At 40.9% G+C, this 20,032-nt stretch overlaps 1 protein-coding gene across 1 annotated transcript; it reads left to right on the top strand.

The window, feature by feature from the left end:
- The first annotated feature begins 809 nt into the window (after positions 1–809).
- On the top strand, positions 810–19,653 carry LOC144110400 (uncharacterized). Its single transcript, XM_077643253.1, has 8 exons — positions 810–855; positions 1,059–1,091; positions 6,025–6,121; positions 9,561–9,664; positions 12,470–12,496; positions 14,386–14,409; positions 17,319–17,487; positions 19,568–19,653. The coding sequence occupies exons 4-8, from the start codon at positions 9,635–9,637 to the stop codon at positions 19,630–19,632; spliced, it is 315 nt and encodes a 104-aa protein (XP_077499379.1). The 5' UTR covers positions 810–855; positions 1,059–1,091; positions 6,025–6,121; positions 9,561–9,634; the 3' UTR covers positions 19,633–19,653.
- Positions 19,654–20,032: the final 379 nt, after the last annotated feature.

Genomic DNA, 20,032 nt, shown 5'->3' with positions numbered 1-20,032 from the left:
GTGCTTTGATATTCTCACTAATTACAACCGCACTGCAAGCATAACTACAAAGAAATCTAGTCTTTATCTTCCATTGCTGTCACTTCGTCTCTAAGTGTCTCGTATCGCTTTGTTTCAAAAATTGTACCATCAACCCATAATGCGTGGTCGCCTTATCTCCCAGCAGTTTTATCTATGCCACCGTACTAACCATCCTCATAAATTCGGTTTTGATTCTTGTAATACCAAATATGTTTCTCATTCATTCTTGCCGCGTACCTCACTCGACTGGAATCACTTTCCCGCAGATATTGCCGACCTTAATAATTACGAGATGTTTCGCAAAGCCATAGCTAGCATTGTATACTCAGGTGTTATTTAAATTTGTCTCTGTTCTGTATTTTTCCAACTTTTACTCTTGTTTTTACACTCCCCCTCTGTAATGCCTCTGGCCCTAAGGAGTATAATAAATAAACAAACAAATAAACAAACAAATAAATAAATGCATTAATAAATAACTGATTAAATAAGTGAATAAATAAATAAATTTGATAAATTGGATTTCCTTTAGGCAAACTAGTCTTTTTACAATGCTCTTCATGATTATTGCTGTCCGGCTGCGTTACCACACGCTGATAGTATTTTTCGCGAAGTTTCCTGACGGTACACGAGCCTCATCCCTGTAAATTAGCCGTATTACAATAGCCTATAACTTCCTGGTTTTAGTAGTTTGGCAACGCCTTGTCGTGTATTTCTTTTCTCTTTACAATTCGGCTTCATATTTTGAGCACACTCGCAACTACAAGAATGTGTTTGTTTTCCTTTGCAGTCAACTGCCCAAAGGCTGGTTTTCCCAGTCCAGGGGTCCGGAGTAAAGTACGCTTTTTTATTATATTCCTACTCTACCGCAGCAATCATACTCTGTATTGTCTAAACTGCAAGCGCGCAGCATGCAGAGAACATTTCAGCAGGACTTCTCAAGTATAATACGGTCTTTCATTTTTTAAATTCTTCAAGAAACTCCATTGCCAAAGGTATGCATAATCATACTCCATATCTGTTGCCCTTTCTTTCCGCAGTTCCGTAGACGCGAGAGTTGCTTCAGCGATTCCGTGAGTACAAAATTTGACCGCAATCACTGAGGTCTTAAAAAATTACCGACCGATCACCTTAGTCTCCGTTGCCCACAAGGTCTTTACTAAGGCAATTCCTAATAGAGTCAGGACAACCTTAGACTTTAGTCAACCAAATGATCAGGCAGGCTGTCGTAAAGGCTGCTCGACAATAGAATACATCTACACCATCAATCAGGTGATGCAGAAATGCGCACAATATAACAAATTCCTATATATATAGCCCTTGTAGATTACTACAAAGCATTTGACTCAGTAGAAACCACACCGTGCTACCGCGATGGCTATGTGGTTATGTCGCTGGGCTGCTGTGGTCGCAGCGGTCGAATTTCGATGAAGACGAAATTCTAGGGGCCCGTGTACTGTGCGATGTTAGTGCGCGTTATAGAACCCCAGGTGGTCGAAATTTCTAGAGTTCTTCACTACCCCGCTCCTCATAGCCTGAGACGCTTTGGGACGTTAAACCCACATAAACCAAACCAGAAACCTCAAAGGTCATGCAGGAGCAATAAAATCACGGTGTAGATGAGCCTTATGCAAAAATACTGAGAGATACTTGTACCTCTAACGGCTCCACAGCCATAACAGTCCTTTGTAAAGTCAACGGTACAATTCTAATAAGGAAGGCTGTCAGGCAGCTCGACAAGATCTCGCAAATGCTTTTCACCGCATGTTTACAGGAGGTATTACTAGGATTGGTTTGGGATCAGTTGGGAAAAAGAGCTCATGGGGAGTACCTTAGTAATCTGCCATTCACTGATGACATTGCCTTGATAAGTCACTCAGGGAATAGATTGAAAAGCATGATCAATGACTTAGGCAGAGTAGAGCGCTGTGTTTAAAAATTAATATCCGGAAAAACAAAATAACGTTCAGCTGTCTTGCAAGAGAACGACACTTTACATTTGATAGCGAGGTGCTGAAAGAGGTAAGAGCATACGTCTACTTAAGGCACATGGTGACCACAGATGAGGATCATAAGTGGGCAACAACCAGAATAGTAATAGGGTGGCGCCCATTCGGCCGGTTGTCACATCATGAATGGGAGCTTACCAATATCTGTCAAGAAAACAAACATGCAACATCTATCTCTTAGCGGTAGTCACTTGTGGGGCACAAACGTGGAGGCCAACGAAAAGGCTTCAGCTTAAATTAAGGACAACGCATCGAGTCAAGGAAAAGAAAAAGATTGATGTAACGTTATGGGGCTGGGAGGGGGCAGAGTGGGTCATAGGACAAACATGGGTTGATGAAATCTTGTGGAAGTCAAGAGGAATAATTCGGCTTTTGCAGGGAATGCAATCCTAAAGCAAGATAACAGGTGGTCCTTAAGGGTAAAGGAGTAGATTCCAAGAGAAGACAAGCGTAGCAGGGGGCAGCAGAATGTTACGTGAGCGGAATAGATTAAGAAGTTTAAGGGGATAAGGTTGGAGTAGCTGGCACTTGACAGGGTTATGGGAGAGGCCTTCGTCCAGTCCTGCAGTGGAGGTATTCTGGCTGATGATGATGTCAGTGATTTGTAGACTACTTCTGGGCACTCTTTCTCAAAAAGAGCGAAGCTTGCGAGAAAAAATAGGGCTAGCTTGAAAACAGCAGTTATCCCTTATGTTCTGTAAGGTGCAAGGAAAAAAACTTCTAAGAATTGTTACCGCTGTGTAATGACAGACACTGGGTCCACTTGGGAAGCAGATTCATTCCACACTATAATAAGGTAAAACATTCGAGAACGACGCGCATATGTGTGTACTTATGCAGTACTCTTTTTAGTTCTCTACACAAATCATTTGTGCGTCTAGCGCTCCTATCTAGGCCATCGTACCAGGCTCGCGGCGCTACAATATAAACACAAAAAATACCTAAATGGGAGTAAAACGGAAATAAGCTCTCCTGTGGCGCATTGTATTTTACAAGGGTTCGCTAGACCTTACTCTCTTTTTACTCCTATCTGTTTTGAATGCAACGTCATCTGAGCATCTCCTAAGGCGACGCGTTCCGCAGTAGATACCAGAGGTGTATCAGGCCACACTCCTCTGCTCCACGGTAACCACCCTTCCCATGATTCCTGTGGCAGCCACCTTCTAGTTGCTCATTCCTCTCCCTGACCATACCCTCCGCCGTCCACAGAAGCCACCCTCTGGTTGGCTCCCGTGGTAACCATCCTTTCGTTACTAATTTTTCGGCTCCCACCCTACACCTCTCCTGCCCGTGTGGCCCTCTTCTTGGTGGCTCCTGTGGGAACCAACATCGCTCTATCAGTACCCTCTTCTTTCCACGGTAATCACTAGCTCACCCCGTAACCTTCTGTTATACACTGCTACTACGATGCGAAATCTATGGGATGGGGACTTAACATTGCTCGGTCGAAAACGAATGGCAAATTTTCATTCGAGCCTTGGTTCTGAACAAAGCTGCTCAGGCAGACGTGGTCAATGGGATTGTAGAAGACTTCCTTGTGGCGAAAGGTATAGCGACGCGTATATTTATCCTGTTGCAGTTGGATGTGAACGGAGGCCAATTGGCGGGCCTCCTCAGTATGCTCAGGAAAGTGTTCAGCTTTGAAAGCTAGCGGATGATGAGCTGGGCACGGCAGCATTCCCCCAGCAGCACCAGGAGCATCAAGCCGCAGTCAGTCCGAAAGAAAGTGCACCATATTATTAAGTGGAGTATCGCATTCAACCGGTTTAAGCGAGTGAGACCGCTGCTAATTTTTTCTTCTATTTCCGCATGGGCTGGACATATACAGTTCTTAACGCGTAATCTGCCTTACCTCTTCAACGTAAGTAGTCTGCTTTTTGTTTTTATGAAACATATATTTAGTTTTAATGGCATGAGTTTTGTATGGATATATTTGAGACCGCAAACCGTATATTAATGCCAGAATCAATGGTCCTTGACCAATCCACCCAGGAATCTCCGCTTCAGAAAATGACTATCCCTTTGGTCACTTCTCGAATGCAGACGCGCCGGCGGGAATAGCCAGTAAAACTTTCCGGCATCCGTCAATAATTCGAGAAATATGGAAATTTAGAGGCTTATTTTAGCTTTGACTTTAGTTGGCACAAAAGCTTTCGATAACATTAACCACCGTATCCTTTTCGCAAAACTAGAACCTTATGGCATTCGCGGAGCACCGCTCAACCTGATCATATCATATGTAGGCTCAAGATCTCAGTATGTACAAACTGACTGCTACTGATCTTACATACAAGCCAGAACAAAAGGCGTACCTAAGGTTATTATTCTAGGTCTCTTGCTCCTCGACTTATATAAAATGATATTCCTAATTTGTACGACACAAGCCTTATCTTTAGCTCCGATAACATCCCATCACTTACAGGCACTGAAAACCAAGCTCTATCTGCTTTAGAATCATGTTCACTCAACAATGCTCTCAAAATAAATAAGAAAAAAAAACTGCTGCGTTAGTTTTCTATCCCTAGGGAAAGCACATGCTAAATGCGCCCCCAATTTATTTAGGTCATGATATTATCAGATACTTAGATTGACTCTAATCTCTTGGCATTCTGTTCTGTTTATATCGACAATGACATGGGATGCCCATGTAGGAGCTGTCTCTTTTACCCTTTCTCGATCTATTGGAATTGTCTATCGCCTTAAGCATGTTGTACCCTTGCAGGTCATGATGGATCTGTATTACGCGTTCTTTTGTTCGTCTTTAAGTGACTGTTTTTATGTGTTGGAAAATCCGACTGTGATTAATTTTCACAAATTTTCGATTCTCCAAACAAGAATGCTGTGTGCTGTGGCCAATTTACCTAATGATTAACCGATTACGCCAATTTTCCGCTAGAACAGGATTGTTTCCGTGAGACACTTGTTTGATTACAGGTTTGCATGCTTTTATAAGCGAACAATATCCAAAGATAACACCTACTTTTCCAATCTTGTTACACTTACACGCCGCCAATCTTATGACATTAGAAGCTGTGGCTCGTATGGTTTCATGATGCTCGGGTCTATCTTACCTCGGTTTATAAACACATATTTGTCTAATTAACTTAGTACCATGTCACTCTCTTCAATCCGCAACCGCAATTTGGAATAAGATCGTACTCTGTTATTTTTCTATTTCTACAGTGGCAACAGGTATTATCAATACATGACGCGCTTGTATTAATGTTGCTGTCATGCCGATTTATTTTGTACCGATTGTGGTTTCAATTTTATACTCCTGAATGCTCATACATAAGTGAATGTCTATGCATGTTTTTGTGCATCATGTGGTGCTGCCAACGTTCAGGGTCGGTGAGGCTTGTCAAGCAGTGGTGGAACACTAGATTTCTCTCGCCGTCCCCAGTTTTTTGTATTGCGCGAAAAACTGGAATAAGGAAATGGATTAATGAATGAATCATTGCATGGCGCTCTCTAAGACTTTAATAAAGCTTACAGTGGTTAGCACGGGAGTCAGCTTAGTCTGATCACCTTTGAGCACTAGCCCCCATGGAGTTCCCTATTGCTATTCGATATGTGTATTTTAGAGTTTGTAACTGGTATTATCATATTACTTCAAGACAGCATAATTCAAAGAAACTCTGCACTTTTTGTACCTGAGGTCGTAGCTCTGCTTGGTAGAAGCGCAAACTACCGATAAATTCCTTGAGTTGCTTAAAATTGCCGAATTACGGAACTGTATTCAGCGCTCACCGTTGCGAAGCTGGCTGACAAAAACATGCTCTGAGCTCAACGTATTTATGTCTCGTTCCAAATCCGTATCTGTTTGAAGTCTGGCACTCGGTCTTAGCCCATTGTGTCTATGTATGCAATATAGCCTAGCTCTCAGCAATTTTGTCTTCACTTGCACGAAGAGGCTAGACGGCAAAATTAGACGCGCATTGGTGATGCACCCCTTTACGGTTTCACGGAATAACTCATCAAAATGTACTGTTTTCAGGCTACGTTATATGCTTCGCACTGGGAATCTGGGGAAGCAGCTGCCAGTGTCTTAAAAGACGTTATCTTTAAGTTAGCTAAAGCACGCGACGCTAATGGTGAGTATTTTTGCTGACGCTCTAAAATCTGCACTCGGGCGGCACAAAATAATGGTACATATTGTTGTTTGATGAATAGTACAGATTGAAGGAACGCACTTGATTTTCTAAAATTGACGGAGCAATTTTGTTGAAGGAAGCCAGTAACCAGGACAGCAGTTGTAGAATGTGAGCTTCAACACTTGCTTTGATGACCAGTGGGGTAGGAAAGAGCTATTACAAGACAGCTGTATTTATAGACATTGGTGTACTGACACTGGCGCAATAGCCTTATTTGAAATAAAATTTGTACACGCAAAAAACAAATGTTTCACACAAAGGAATTAACCTTAGTTTTGCAACAAATTCTATCATTTTCTTAAAATAATCGAATGTTATGAACGGCGGAGTCTTTTGTTTTGCGATTTCGCAAAGTTTACTGCTAAAATCACACAGAACAAAAAGAAACAAGTCTGGGCACCTGAATTTTCTTTTTTACTTGGCATATGCAAGTTTTGTGTAGGAAGTAGGACGAATTACGTTCTAGCTTTTAAAAATTAGGAATGCAAAAATTGCAAAAGAAACACAGAAAAGAAAGGAAATTTTCAGGACTATATTGAAACAGACAGAGAACATGATGCCGAAATTGTTTGTTAGAATTAATCAGTGCTTTGTGCTTCCGTCAGAGAAAATTCATAGTTTTAGAGAGTGTTTTTCTATTTACGCTTTGAAATCATCTGGAGATAAAAAAAATGGCCACCTTCCAACTCAACTGAAAAAAAAAATCATCACCGATTTTCATTTCACTTCACCTGTAACATCTTTACTACGGCGGTAAATCTAGATGAACAGTAAAGTGCTGTAATTTATTTAGTTAATTAAAAAATAAACATATGCATGTGGAATTTTGTTTTCTCTATCACCGGGTATCCTCTGTTAAGAGCAGTAGCAATAATGGCGCCGACTTCGAAATGAGTGCATGTGTTTGCATACACTGCAAAGTGCGTACTCGCTCCGGGTCTGGCTAATGGTAGCAAAAATGAATATTCTGTCCTTCCTTACCTTAACGGTATTAGTTATTTTAGTTTAGTTATTTTTCGAATTGCTCATTATGTATTTATTAGTTTTTTTGCTTAAAAGTACATTTTTTTAGCGCTGACGTTTATTGTATTTTTAAGCCTGTCTGTAAATACTTCAAAAAGTGAGAGTTCAAAGCAATGTATTTTCTTATAGTTGCATCATGCCTCATGCCTCAATCCTTCTAAAAAATATCGTGCAGTTTCGGGAAGCAATCCTGTGTGGCCTTTCTTCAAGGTTATTTCAATAAAATTGAGGTGTCTAACCATCGCATTCCGTTTTAAGTTCGCGCCAGGCGTTCGCGGTCGCAACAGAATTCAGTTTATTCTAAAATAATTGTATAATTTTGAAGTTCCAATTCAATGAGAATGCAAGTGACCCCAGCTTGCCGGCATATGCACAGAAGTTTGTTAGTTTAGGAACTAAGGGGATTTTCTGGCTCATTTTGAACAGCTTTCATCTATGCTTTACGAAAAAGTGTTGCAAAAGGACTGCGAAAGTTTTAGCAAACCGTTATATAAAAACGTGATCCAAAGTCAATCTTATTTGGCATATGTTTGGGATATGGCACGTTCATTGCCTGCAGTAGCCAGACTTGTCGATGCTACACGTCGAAGCAAACTGGACCATTTTTTACCTGTCAACGAAGTGTACACAGAAAAACATTCCTGAAAAGTATTGTCGGAAATTGTGCCATTGTGCTTACTAAATGCAAGCACACGCACTTATTTGAAAGCCTAATTTTTGAGCGTTAATATTTGTAAGAAAAATAAACAGGGCGGAGGGTAAGTAATCAAGGCGGAAAGCTGGGCTAGTTGGTGTTTCATCATGAATTAAAAGACTAGCGCAAATAACAAAGACACAGACATAGAAGTAGACAGGACGAGCGCTCGTCCTGTCTACTTCTATGTCTGTGTCTTTGTTATTTGCGCTAGTCTTTTAATTCAGGAGGGTAAGTATCCGAAGGAATGTCGGGTACCTCCCCCTCGGGTACTTCCCCTCTGTCTAATTTTTTTTTCTCATTGTCCATCCTCAGCGGCTAAACAAACGGCGTGTGCAATACTGCACAATGCAAAGAGGCAACATGATTTTAGGCTTTTTTTTTTCCTGCTTCCCCTTTTGTTGCTTCCCCTTTTGCTGGGCCAGGAGAAGCGACAAGTTCCCTCATTTTTCCACGAAGGTAGCTTCACGGCCGCGCATGCTGTAGACCATCTCAGCTCAGCTCTTCACGCCTGTTAATAAGCAAGCAAGCAGTACCTAAAGTAGGGGTCGCATCTGGATGTGTTTATTCCCTGCTCCTTACATGTTCTGCGCACTCGCCATTTTTTTTTTTTGAGCGGCACCAAGTCCCCTTTTTCCTATCCATACTTATTTCTTTATTTTTACTTTTATCTACTTATTTCTGCCCTCTCTATCCGTCTCTCGCTCAGCTGTTCTGTGTCCTAACCCCTATAAAAGGGGATACACCAGCGAAGACAAACCATTCTCGGAAAAACAGCGATCCTCGGATCGAAACGTCGAGTCGCTAAAAGTGTTTCCTTTAACGAAGAGCATACTTCGCTATTTACTATAGCAAGTAAACACGTCATGCTGTCGCAACCTATATATATATATATATATATAAAATTAAGAGTAGAAGCTCACGACGCTTGGTAGAGAAGCATTTTAAATTCAACGTTTCGGCAGGAAGCTGGCCGAAATGTGTTTAGACTGTAGGTATAGATGAGATGTATGCAGAGAGGCAGCGACACGGGGAATGGGGAGAAATGGAGAGAGAAGAAAAGAAAACAAGCAAAAAAGAGAGAAAGAGGTTCTGTTGAATGCGAAGCAGTGAATACATGGAAAAATAAAGTAAAACATTAGAGGGTTGTCTACAAAAGTGTACAAGTGGGCAGACACTATTGCTCGTAAGAAAAGTCAAGATGTTTAAAAACAAATTTGAAAATCAGGAGGGGCAGAAAATACGCTGTGGTGAGAAGACAAGAGGTTAATCGGCATGAAAAGCAAACGACGCAATCTGGGAGTTGTAGCTATATAAAATTTACAGTGTGTATGCACAGAACATGACATTATTCGAAGGTCTGTTTCCTTCTCTTAAGGGTAGCGGCAAGTCAGATATGATAACAGAGCTTGAGTGTATGGTCCATCATCGATCATCCGGCTACTGTGTTGGCGTGATAGGAAATGATTATTAGGTTTCGAGTAGGCTTAGTTGAGCTCTTCTGACCGCTCGCATGATTGTGACGTGCGCAGCAAGGCTAAGCACTGAATTTTTTTAATTTTTGATCACTTTTACCTGGGGCATATCGGATATTATATATACACACGCTGGCAGTGTGGCAGTAATAATGGAAACTGACATTTTCATTTTCTTCATTTTTAGTGGCGCAAGCACTCAAACAGCACTTGGACGGTTTGCCTAAGCCTACAAAAGACTTAAACTGCTCATCTTTACAAATGATTTATATGCCAAAGGAACTAGCTGAGGTAAGCACATAACTGACGTCACAACATTTCGGTCTGTGTATATACGGACCGTCTCAGTGCTAATAAATCAACCTCAACCCAGTCGAAAAACACAACAGAAAAAAATTTCGTCGTCACAAAAAAAAATATTTTTGAGGAAAGCTTTCTAAAAACAGAATAGTTTGAAGTAACGGCAGAAATTGAGGTTGCTACTACAGAAAAGCGCTACAGAAATAAATTGCCCAGAAAAATACTACAAAACAACAGAACATTCTGTCCTTGCGACAAAACTACAAAATATGCTTTCGTATTTTTGACGAGCTTATGTCGTCTTTTTTTCTTCTGGGAGTAATATTTTTATGTACGTCTGGCTTTTCAAACCTCAGTGGGAATTACCGATGTTCCCTTATTCAACGAGTATGCAGTTTTGCAGGGACAGCATAAGAAATGAAACTATATTTCGGAGGAAATCCCGTGGAGTCCTGCACCTTAAAACAAAATATTATTGACGCCATGGCTTTCTTTTTAGGCCATTTTTCAGAAATTTAGCGCCATAAAAGATTTAGTTCCCGCTTTAGTAAGTGTTGGATGTTTGTCATTTTATGATATCAGTTGGAGTGCTTTCACCAGTGAGCCGGCCGCTTTGAGTTATGGTATGCTTGCTTCTAATAATAATAATAATAATTGGTTTTTGGGGAAAGGAAATGGCGCAGTACTCTCTAATCGCTGATGTGGTTTTCAACGAGAAAAAGAGGCAACTTATTACTTATTTAAGGGATTCCCTGAATGCAGTCACTATTGACGTGTAGCAATAAACCCCTGCGCGGAAGATTTTACAACGCTTCCTTTGCGGAATTTTCCCAGATGATTGTTCTTTCGACATCAAAACGCAGTTCCTCTTACCTCTATATGGCTGTTTTTAATAATTTCATTGTAGGTTTTGAAATAGTATTTTTCTTCTCACTCAGCTAGAAAAAGCACTTTACGATTTCACTCCTGTAACTAACTAGATATATTTAGCGGCTTCGGGGTTTGCGCGGCAAACAATGAGAGCCTGCTGAGGCTCGAGTGGTTCGCTCCTGCCTCTCGTTTACGGCGGCTTGCGAACGTTGTTAGGTAGGGCGACGACTTTTTTTTTCACTAGAATTGGTTGGCAAATTGTTAGGCTTAGAGACTTCATTGGCACCTAAGACTGCAACTTGCAGTTCGCAGATCTCGTTGTTGAGACAGATAGTAGGCGAGTCCTACAGCAGAGGACTCCCATCTCCACATAAGTTGAGAGAGCAGAAATGTTGGGTTTCGCAAGAACACTGCACTGCCGAAGATATTTGTGACTCGCAAGTTTTGGGCCTCTTTAACCGAACGCCGCTGTTTAGCAGTCAAGAAGCTTAGGTACGCAGGCAGCGGTAACTATTAAAAATTATAAGCCGAGCGCCATACATCAGAATAAACTTACTTGCACAAATGTGAATATTTTTGGGTGTTTCCCTTAAGAGGACATCAAATCCTGACTGTACGGAACACACTGCCTTTTACGTAATTTTCCTAATAGCTATGCCATTGTGTCAGCTGGCAGGGATGCAGGTGAGTTGGCAAGAAGCTTCTGAATGCAAGAGCTGACCGCTATGACACTATAAACGGTAGTTCGAACAAGCCTATTGATAAATGAATAGACATTTGAATGTTTGAGATTTCAATATCGATGTCGCATAGGGGCTTTACACTGCGTTCATTCTTTAATACTGTATTTAGTCTTAATGCATTACAAACCATATTTCACAGCATTTTAGAATTGAACATAATTTTTTACTATAAATTTACCTCACCTTTACGATTCTTCTCTCTCGTGGCCAGTAGCAAGAGTTTTTTAAAGGCACATAAGGTTTATTTGACGATATTTGCATTTTGTGGCTATTGCGAGGATACCATAACTATGGAATACGCCAAGTTCTCAACTTTCTTACAACCAGTGAAAATGGCCTTAAAGGAGAAAAAACTTAAAGTAAAAAAAAGTATTTTGCTTGATCTCATGCGGGTGCTAATAACTTGGACCGCTTTTCATCGGGCTGCCTCGGGCTGCTGCTTCTGAGGATGCGTCAGCAAATCCGGGACGCGGCGGCCGCGTTTCAACGGCTCCGAAATGCGTAGGACATTCATGTGCTCTTATGTTTGTGTGGTCGATTAAGAACCGTAGGTGGCTCAGGCTAATTGGGAGCCCTTCACTCTAACACGTATTTCTCTCCGTTTCTTTTTTTACTCCATCTGTTCCCTCGCAGAACGCTCCGCTTGTTCACCAAAAATGAGACATATAATTCGTCTTCCCTTTCACTATGTCGGTTAATAACTAGAAAACATTAGATCGCTCATCGACAGAAAAATCAAGGGTCGCTTTAAAAAGGGGAATTACCAAAGTCGTGATTCGTCGAGTTGATGTGACATCGCCAAAGGCAAGAAGACACAAAATACTAACCCTAGAACAGCACCAACAAGAAAAACATAGGTTAGAATTTGAACAGAATTGAAATATAAAGGAAATATTGGAATGGGATTAGAATAGAATTGGAATGTTTTCGCATTACTCGCACGTAAGTTCCTAAGGGGTCTCTGTAACATTTTGTGATTGTCATAATTCGTAATAAATGATAGCAGGTACCAAAACTGCTGAAACAGTTACAATAGTATCTGCTGCAAGCGTGTCTGCTAGGAATACACCTGTATGTGCTTGGCATACTACTGCTTTGTTACTAGACGGGTGCACTAAAAACAGTGCCTCACCTGCCCGCTACATCACTGGTCTCTGATTCAGTCTTTTTTTGTTTACTGCAGTGCATCAAGGAAACAGGATCTTGCTACGTAAGTGTCCGGTGAAATATTCTGTGGCTGTGTCTGAAGTCCAAATTGATTTCGGAGGAATCCGTGGTAGCGCTTAAAAGAAGACGTTTTTTTAAGGATTTGGATATTCAATATTGCGTACTATCAGCGAAATCAATTGATGTTTTTGTGTTTAATAGCTTAAATGACTGCAGTGCAATATTTACGCGATAAGAGAAGAATCCTCACGTTCTTGTAAACTCTACGATAATGTTCAAATTCAATTTGTAATAATATATTTTTGTGTTTACTTCGTGATGAAATTACTGCGAGCATTTTACAGAGTGGGCGAAAATTATATACCGAATATATATCGAGGATGTAAGAACAGAATGAAGGCAATGCGTTACGAGCAAATCTTTCCTTTAAAAGATATTCGGATCCACTGCGCCAGGGTTTATGTTCCTGCGAAAAATCTGATTGGCGTTTTTTGAGTACCCGCCGCGGTGGCTCAGTGGTTAGGGCGCTCGACTACTGATCCGGAGTTCCCGGGTTCGCACCCGACCGCGGCGGCTGCGTTTTTATGGAGGAAAAACGCTAAGGCGCCCGTGTGCTGTGCGATGTCAGTGCACGTTAAAGATCCCCAGGTGGTCAAAATTATTCCGGAGCCCTCCACTACGGCACCTCTCTATTCTTCCTTTCTTCTTTCACTCCCTCCTTTATCCCTTCCCTTACGGCGCGGTTCAGGTGTCCAACGATATATGAGACAGATACTGCGCCATTTCCTCTCCCCAAAAACCAATTATTATTATTATTATTATTTTTTGAGTAACCAATGACTAACGAAGCCCTTTACAAATTCATCAATTTGTTTTTTTGTACGATGCTCGTCACACTAATAACCGAATTTTATTACCAAGTTTGGAATGTTTACATGAGGATAAAACCGCGTATCACTGCGCTCAAATCATAAATGTAAACCTTGCACCTCAGCCACGTGTGAGATTGCGACCGTCCTGAGCAGGCTTTATTGACCCCCGCAGTTTGGGACAAAGATGGTGAGGAGTAGAGACAAATCAAGATGATGATGACACACAATGCTTACAGTAGATTCAAGTCCCGAGTTTCTCCTACCGCCGGTTACGCCTGAACAGCCTTTTTCATGTTTGCCCCGCGTACGCCCGAATAACCTAAGTTTGCAATAAAATGTAATAAACCATTTGTTAAAGAGAAATAATTTTGTAACTGGAAGCTACTCATAACATTAGAGAATGTAATCGTCCATCCATTATAAAACAAACTTTATGTGGAGCATGGCAGTCTCAAGAGAATCGCAAGTTTCACCAAGCATTATTGGCAACAACGAAGCGATACGACCCTTCTTCGATCGCTGCGCGTGAATTCATACTTTTCGCTAACATCAGTAGCCTGTGCAAAACAAGCATGATGCACTTCATTCTGTTATCGACCCGTGTGTCCCTGATATGACTGCAGTAGACGAAACACAGCTTCTGTCTCAGGTAAACAAACGTGAAATATTTTACAATACTTCCCATTTCACAGTTGATTGACATGACTCTCCTCTTTATCTATATAGAGGCACTCGACAAGGAATTTCGATAGCTATTCAGTCGTACCAAACTTTACATCCAACTATCGTCGACTCTTTCCACCTATGCGGTAAAATCTGACACCATTTTTTTTAACGTACATGCTATCGACTGCGTAATGGCTTTTCCTGCTTCTTTTTTGAGCTCCTCGACCTCCATAATACTGACGTCGAGCATAAAGCTGCGCTGTGACTATTCATTCTCGGATACACCACGTTTTGCATTATTGTGCTGTGCATTTTCCTTCAGAATGTAAAAAAATGAACTTTTGCTTCCCATTCGTTACATCTGTGTTCAGTTTCACTTTTATTTTTCTTCCAGGAACGAATGGCCGCCACCTTTTCGGTAAGTACAGAAGAATATAGGTGGTTCGCTCCTGTAAGTGAAAGAACACCGTTAATAACGTCACCACCATATCATTATTACAAAGAAAGAAGAAATGTTATCCTGAGAAGTGTTCAAGAGAACTGTAAGACATTGGTACGCAAAAAAGAAAAACAAGCAAACGGCTGTTTACCTAAATTAGGTTTCATGGTGTCAAGTTTAACATTCAGTTTACGTAGTAGATGTTTAATCTCAGCACATACAAATGTTTCGTGGCCTGTCTATGCACAGATTGATTTCTGTCCTCCAAGCATCACGAGAAATGTCACTTAACGTTGATATCAATTGCGATACGCTGAAAAACAAGTTTAAAGAAAAGCATCTGATACAGCAGTGATGGTCTGTGCCACAGGCTCGGAAGCAACGTTAATTCCGAAAGGAAATAAAATTTAGACCAATAAAACACCCTGACACACCGTGCTAATTAATTTTTTTTTTCACGTTCACTCCTCAAATTCCTATGAAAAGAAAATATTCTCTGAGTGGAATTCTACATGAAAGCCAACCGAAGCATACCGAGCAAACAAAACATGAACACTTCTTTTATAACTTCTTTTCTTGATTTGTCACGTGATTTATTACCACAAAGCGTTTTGCAAACTTAACAAAAAAGATAGAGACGTGCTCAAACTGTGATTTTCTTCCCGTTCTTGGGAAATGCTACCAGCTTATTTTGCCGTTTATCTGGATTTTGCCGTTTACGTTTTACTTAATCTAACACCAGGCGAGAGAGAAGATGGGCAGTAAAAAGCAATTAAAGCGAAACAAGTGGGTTGCAGGGAACAACATGAGTGAAGGATTGGCGTAGGAGTGCAGGTTAGGTAGTCCTAGTAAGGACATGAAAACCACGTAAGCAGCGTCAAGAGTAACCTCATAACCCCGCTAGCGTGCTTATTACTATTGTATTTTCTTTAATTACTTTTGTCGGTGTTAGTTTCGGAAAAAGCCTGAATTTCTACTCCATGCCGAAGCATTAACAATTGATTTTTTAATTACATTGCTTCAAATGCCAAATTAAACGGGGGATAAACGAAGGAGCAGATTTCTGGCCTCGTGATTCTCTCTGATTGATCTGAAATTGTACCTGAGGTCATTTCGCCCCATAAACAGCGAACAAAAGTTAACGACACACGCACAGGTCTCCGGGCAAGGCGAAGCTAAGCGGCATTCTCTTTGTTCATGCGGCTGGAGAAGTGTTCCATACAGCTGATCATACTCGAGCTGTAGGATTGGTACTAAAGCGTGAGAAAGGGTTTTGATATGTTACGATGTTTTGCTAAATGCAGAAGTTGAGCATTGCATTTGAGCGCACTTACACTCGCTTCAGATGAATACGTCCAGTAGATTAACCTGCCGAGTCGTTTAGCGTGGCTTGTAAAATATTAGAAGGGTAGCTTAGATGGGTGTCAGAAGCTGTGTATCACTATCACTGTTCGGGTGAAACACATTTTGACCCCGTAACACTGTATACTAAAGCTTACAACAAATGTACTTATCATTCTTCATTACATTTTATCTTTGTTACCTTTATTTGTTCGTTTTTCTTGCTCTTACAGCTTATGCTTACTTATTTTTCTGAATTGTATAACCAGGAACATGACGCTTTTAGGTTGAATTTCAGTTTTTGTTCTTTTCGCATGATTTATAGCCACGCCCTTCTGAAGAGCTTTGTGCCTGAGGGTATAAAATATGAATAAATAAATAAATATATAAACAAATTAGCTAGTAATATCACTTAAATAGGCTGTGCTATGGCGCCGTGCTTGCGGAAAAAAACACTTTCTTATGGGCTGCATTTTTGATCTCGTACTCTGCCACATGCTTCAGCGCACACTTAAAAAAATTTTGAAACACAGGCTTTTGGCCCAAAAATATCACTGTGCTGAGTAGCGTTGCCTGTGTTTGCGGACAACAGAAAACGGGTGAATCTTCTTAGCGAGTAAACGGGCCAACTAATTTTTAATAATAACTTTGTAAATAGTCGAGCTAGGCCGTAGTTGAAATTTGAGATTTATAGCTGACCGTTAGTAATAATCACATGAGTTTCAAGAATCTCGAAAACGCAATTACCCTTGACGCTGCGGCTCGGCAAAATTTTGCTTTTTCGACTAGTTACATGCACTACAGCTAGGGGTTGTTTGCCAGCATATTTTCGAAAAGCATGCATCTTCGCACGATGCAGCCAGATTTTGTCGAGTCACTGCGGCGAGTGCAATCACGTTTTCGAAATACTAAAAACTGATATGGCTAATACTAGCTACCGGATACAAATCTATAATTGCAACCAGTTGGCGATCTGTGATAGTTAAAAAGTTTGTTATAATAAATTAGTTTACCAGTTTACTATTTGAGACCATTCACAGACTTTTTTTTTGTCCGCTATGAAGCAAAAGTCATATTGTTACCACAAAAAGCCTATTTTTGAAAATTTCTGTAAGTATTCGCTAAAACTTCTCGTAGATTCGTGTTTTACTAATTACTAATTTCTTTTCTTCACCCTTTCCTCCTTCCCCCCTCCCCTTTGCTGATTATCTTCAGATGGACTTGAGCCATATCTGGGCGACATTTGTATGCCCTGTAATATATGATTTTTAGGGTTCTAACGGAAGTGTTACGCTGAGCGCAACATTCTTTCGGATTTCATGTTTCACAAATTACCCGATAAGTTGACGTCAGGAACCTACTATATTTTTGGCAGCTGATGACATATTTCGGGATCACTAGTGCCATGGTTACCACGTCAGCGTTTGCTTACAGCTTGAGTGATTGTTGTTATAAAGGAATGCTTGTTTCCACCTTTGAGCAGGTTTTGAGCAACTGTGAGCAGGCTTCACATTTTCTACAAAGGAGCGATGCTTCGTCTTTCGGAGTGTCTTGTCGACAAAGGCACAAAGCCTACTGACTGGATCGACGATACAGAGAAGGTCAATACAAAGACGGTCATGACCTGTCTAATGCTGTCGTCCTTCGCAGACATGGCTCGCAAAACAGAGCCAGAAAAATTCACGCAAGAATTGGACCTTCTTGGCAAGCTGAAATGTAAGGACTTGTGGGCGTCGATGGAAACATTTAAAATAGAGCAATTCTCCTTTTGGGTTGCCAGTTAACAGCAAATGATCTGGTTGGTCCTATAATCCACCACTCGCATCATCTGGCAGCGCATCCCGCGTCTGCTGAACCCCATCTGCTGAACTGCAAAACGCACTTTTTAAGACGAAAGCCGTTAATGGCTCATGTTGTCCGTTCGTAGAGGGTGTCGCACTTTTAACTCGGGAACTAAAAAGATAGCAGAAAAAAAACGGTTGCTTCAGATAGAGGAGGAAAAAATGAACCTAGAAGCCAAGGTTGATGACTTTAGAATAATTAGTTAATTGTAGTAAAAAATGTCGAAATAGCGCGGAAGTCGATGCAACCACGGGAACGCTGTGACGTCACATCCAGGAGAAGTCGTCACGGCATAGTGAAAATTGTCAAAGAATGGTCGGAAAAATGCCGGATTTGTGTCAGATTAGATGGAAAATTGTGTATTAAAGCGTAATTATTACTTAAGATCCCCGAAAGATGTATAATTTGGGCATCAATATAGCCACGGGAATGGTGTCACGTCACATCCACCAGACGTCGTCACGGCATTGTGAAAATTGGCAACTAAAGTGTTGAGAGGCGAAAGTAGACCATTCTGTGACAAAGTGTCTGGTAATTTTTTGTTTCAATTCCTCGTCTATTCGTGACTGAGCAGCGCTTATCATTATGTGACCCATGAGTGATCAGTAAACGACGCATCCTCAAGGGAATGAATGCAATATTCGGTTGAAAAGAACGATTGAAATTCATTTCATAACTGTCATTACCTACTGATAAACATCGCTTCATTTCACTTTATTACAAAATACGGCTATTCTCTGGTAATTAGCATCTTGAGCGGGCCTTTATATCGATACTGATTTTGCACCTGTTTGGTTTTTGTTCCCTTGGTGTCAAAACTGCCGCAAGGACGAAAGGAATTTACATGTTCTTATTTGTGGCTTTTTCCTCGTTTGTAGCGAAATTCAGTACTGCGTACGATACAATAAGTAAATCGAACAGTTGAACTAACTTAACGTGATCAAATGAGCACACACTCTAGGGTGGTTATCATTACCATTTCTGCCATTTGACAATGCACTGACGCTTTGAGATGAAGTCTGGCGAACGTCATTTGCATAAAGAAGCCTGAAGGTTAAGTTGTCGAAGAAAATAAAAATTCATATCTACACTTTTTTATACACCTACTGCACCAATGTTTACATATGGCTTGATATGAAATGCGTGGGAACGCTAAAAAGAATAACGTCAAGACCATTACATTCGAGACCTGTGCCTCTTCCTTGTAAACTCGTCGCTTCACTCATTAGACGATTTTATCAACTTGTTCTCTAGACTACACCACCTTCTTTGATTTACTGATCCACGAGGCAGTTTACTTGAGTTTTATTTTGCAGTATTATATCTCTCTGGGGAGGCTATCTGGATTGCATAAAATAGTGGCTGGAGGGCTGGGAAAAAATGAGTGTCAAGTTTATTACACGTAAACGAAAGTTGAACCTAAAAGTAGGAGATCCTTGCCCTCATTGCGGAGTATCAAGCAGTATCAATCATTAGCTTTGTGATAGGCAGTGCGAAAAGTTTATACTAATTTAAATAATATTAATTGCTCGCCATCAGCTGCGTCATCACAGTAATAGCGCCACGGTGCTTTTGGCATAGGGAATCGTTTTGATGGCGCCGGCATCTTTTGCTCTATACACTTTAGATGTCGTTATGGAAATGACAACGGTATTGGCGATGACGGCGCTGCCTTTCTGAGAATCGGACGCTAGTAATCATTGATATGTGTGCTGTTTGCTACTATGCAAGTCCTAGCTGTATGTGACATGCGGTAGTTTTCTAACGTAGTCTAAAGTTAAGGCTTATTTTTTCAAAAATGCTTCTCATACTATAAATGAGGTGCAAATCTATGAGGTCTGACCACGGTTTTCAAGAGATTTTCGCAATTTAAATGGTTTCTTATGTTTGGAGTAGATGGGTGCGCCTAAGTATGCATTTGCTCTAAACGCGCTTCCCAATTCAATCCCTACAGGCAACGAAGTACTGGACGCGTACTGGAAGGAGATGGAAGACTGTGATCACGACAGAGACTGTTGATCTACGCTCGCAGTAACAATCAACACACTGCGTAGCATTCTGTTACACCGGTTGGTGCAACCGCGTTTGATTTTGAAAGAGTAAAGACATTTGAATAATGAAAAACAGGTGAAAATGACTTTTTGACATTTGAATATAGGTCTTCCTACAGCAATATTCACCTCCTGTATATTTGAGCAATAAAAAGGCACCTTTTCGGCGCTCATTTCACAGAAAGCTAGATGAAATGGACCGGAATTAGGAAGAACATAAATTGAATGAAAGGAGTTGAGGAATGGCTTATGTCATAAGCGACGGATCAAGGTGTTTAAATAGGCCGTTTCTAACATCTCAGCCGGTTTAGACTCTCCTGCACAGCACGGAAAATTCACAAATAAGAGTTTAATTTAGATTTCTCTCT

Source organism: Amblyomma americanum, chromosome 11 (genome assembly GCF_052857255.1).
Source record: "Amblyomma americanum isolate KBUSLIRL-KWMA chromosome 11, ASM5285725v1, whole genome shotgun sequence".
Classification (NCBI taxonomy): Eukaryota; Metazoa; Arthropoda; class Arachnida; order Ixodida; family Ixodidae; genus Amblyomma; species Amblyomma americanum.
This window is presented reverse-complemented; position numbering and strand designations above follow the sequence as displayed.

Bases quoted from the DNA above. Each gene is read 5' to 3' on its own strand.
- LOC144110400 (XM_077643253.1), top strand. From the start codon at position 9,635: ATGATTTATATGCCAAAGGAACTAGCTGAG. The intron at 9,665-12,469 runs GTAAGCACATAA...TGTTTACTGCAG, and splicing joins TGCCAAAGGAACTAGCTGAG to TGCATCAAGGAAACAGGATC. The intron at 14,410-17,318 runs GTAAGTACAGAA...CGTCTTTCGGAG, and splicing joins GAATGGCCGCCACCTTTTCG to TGTCTTGTCGACAAAGGCAC.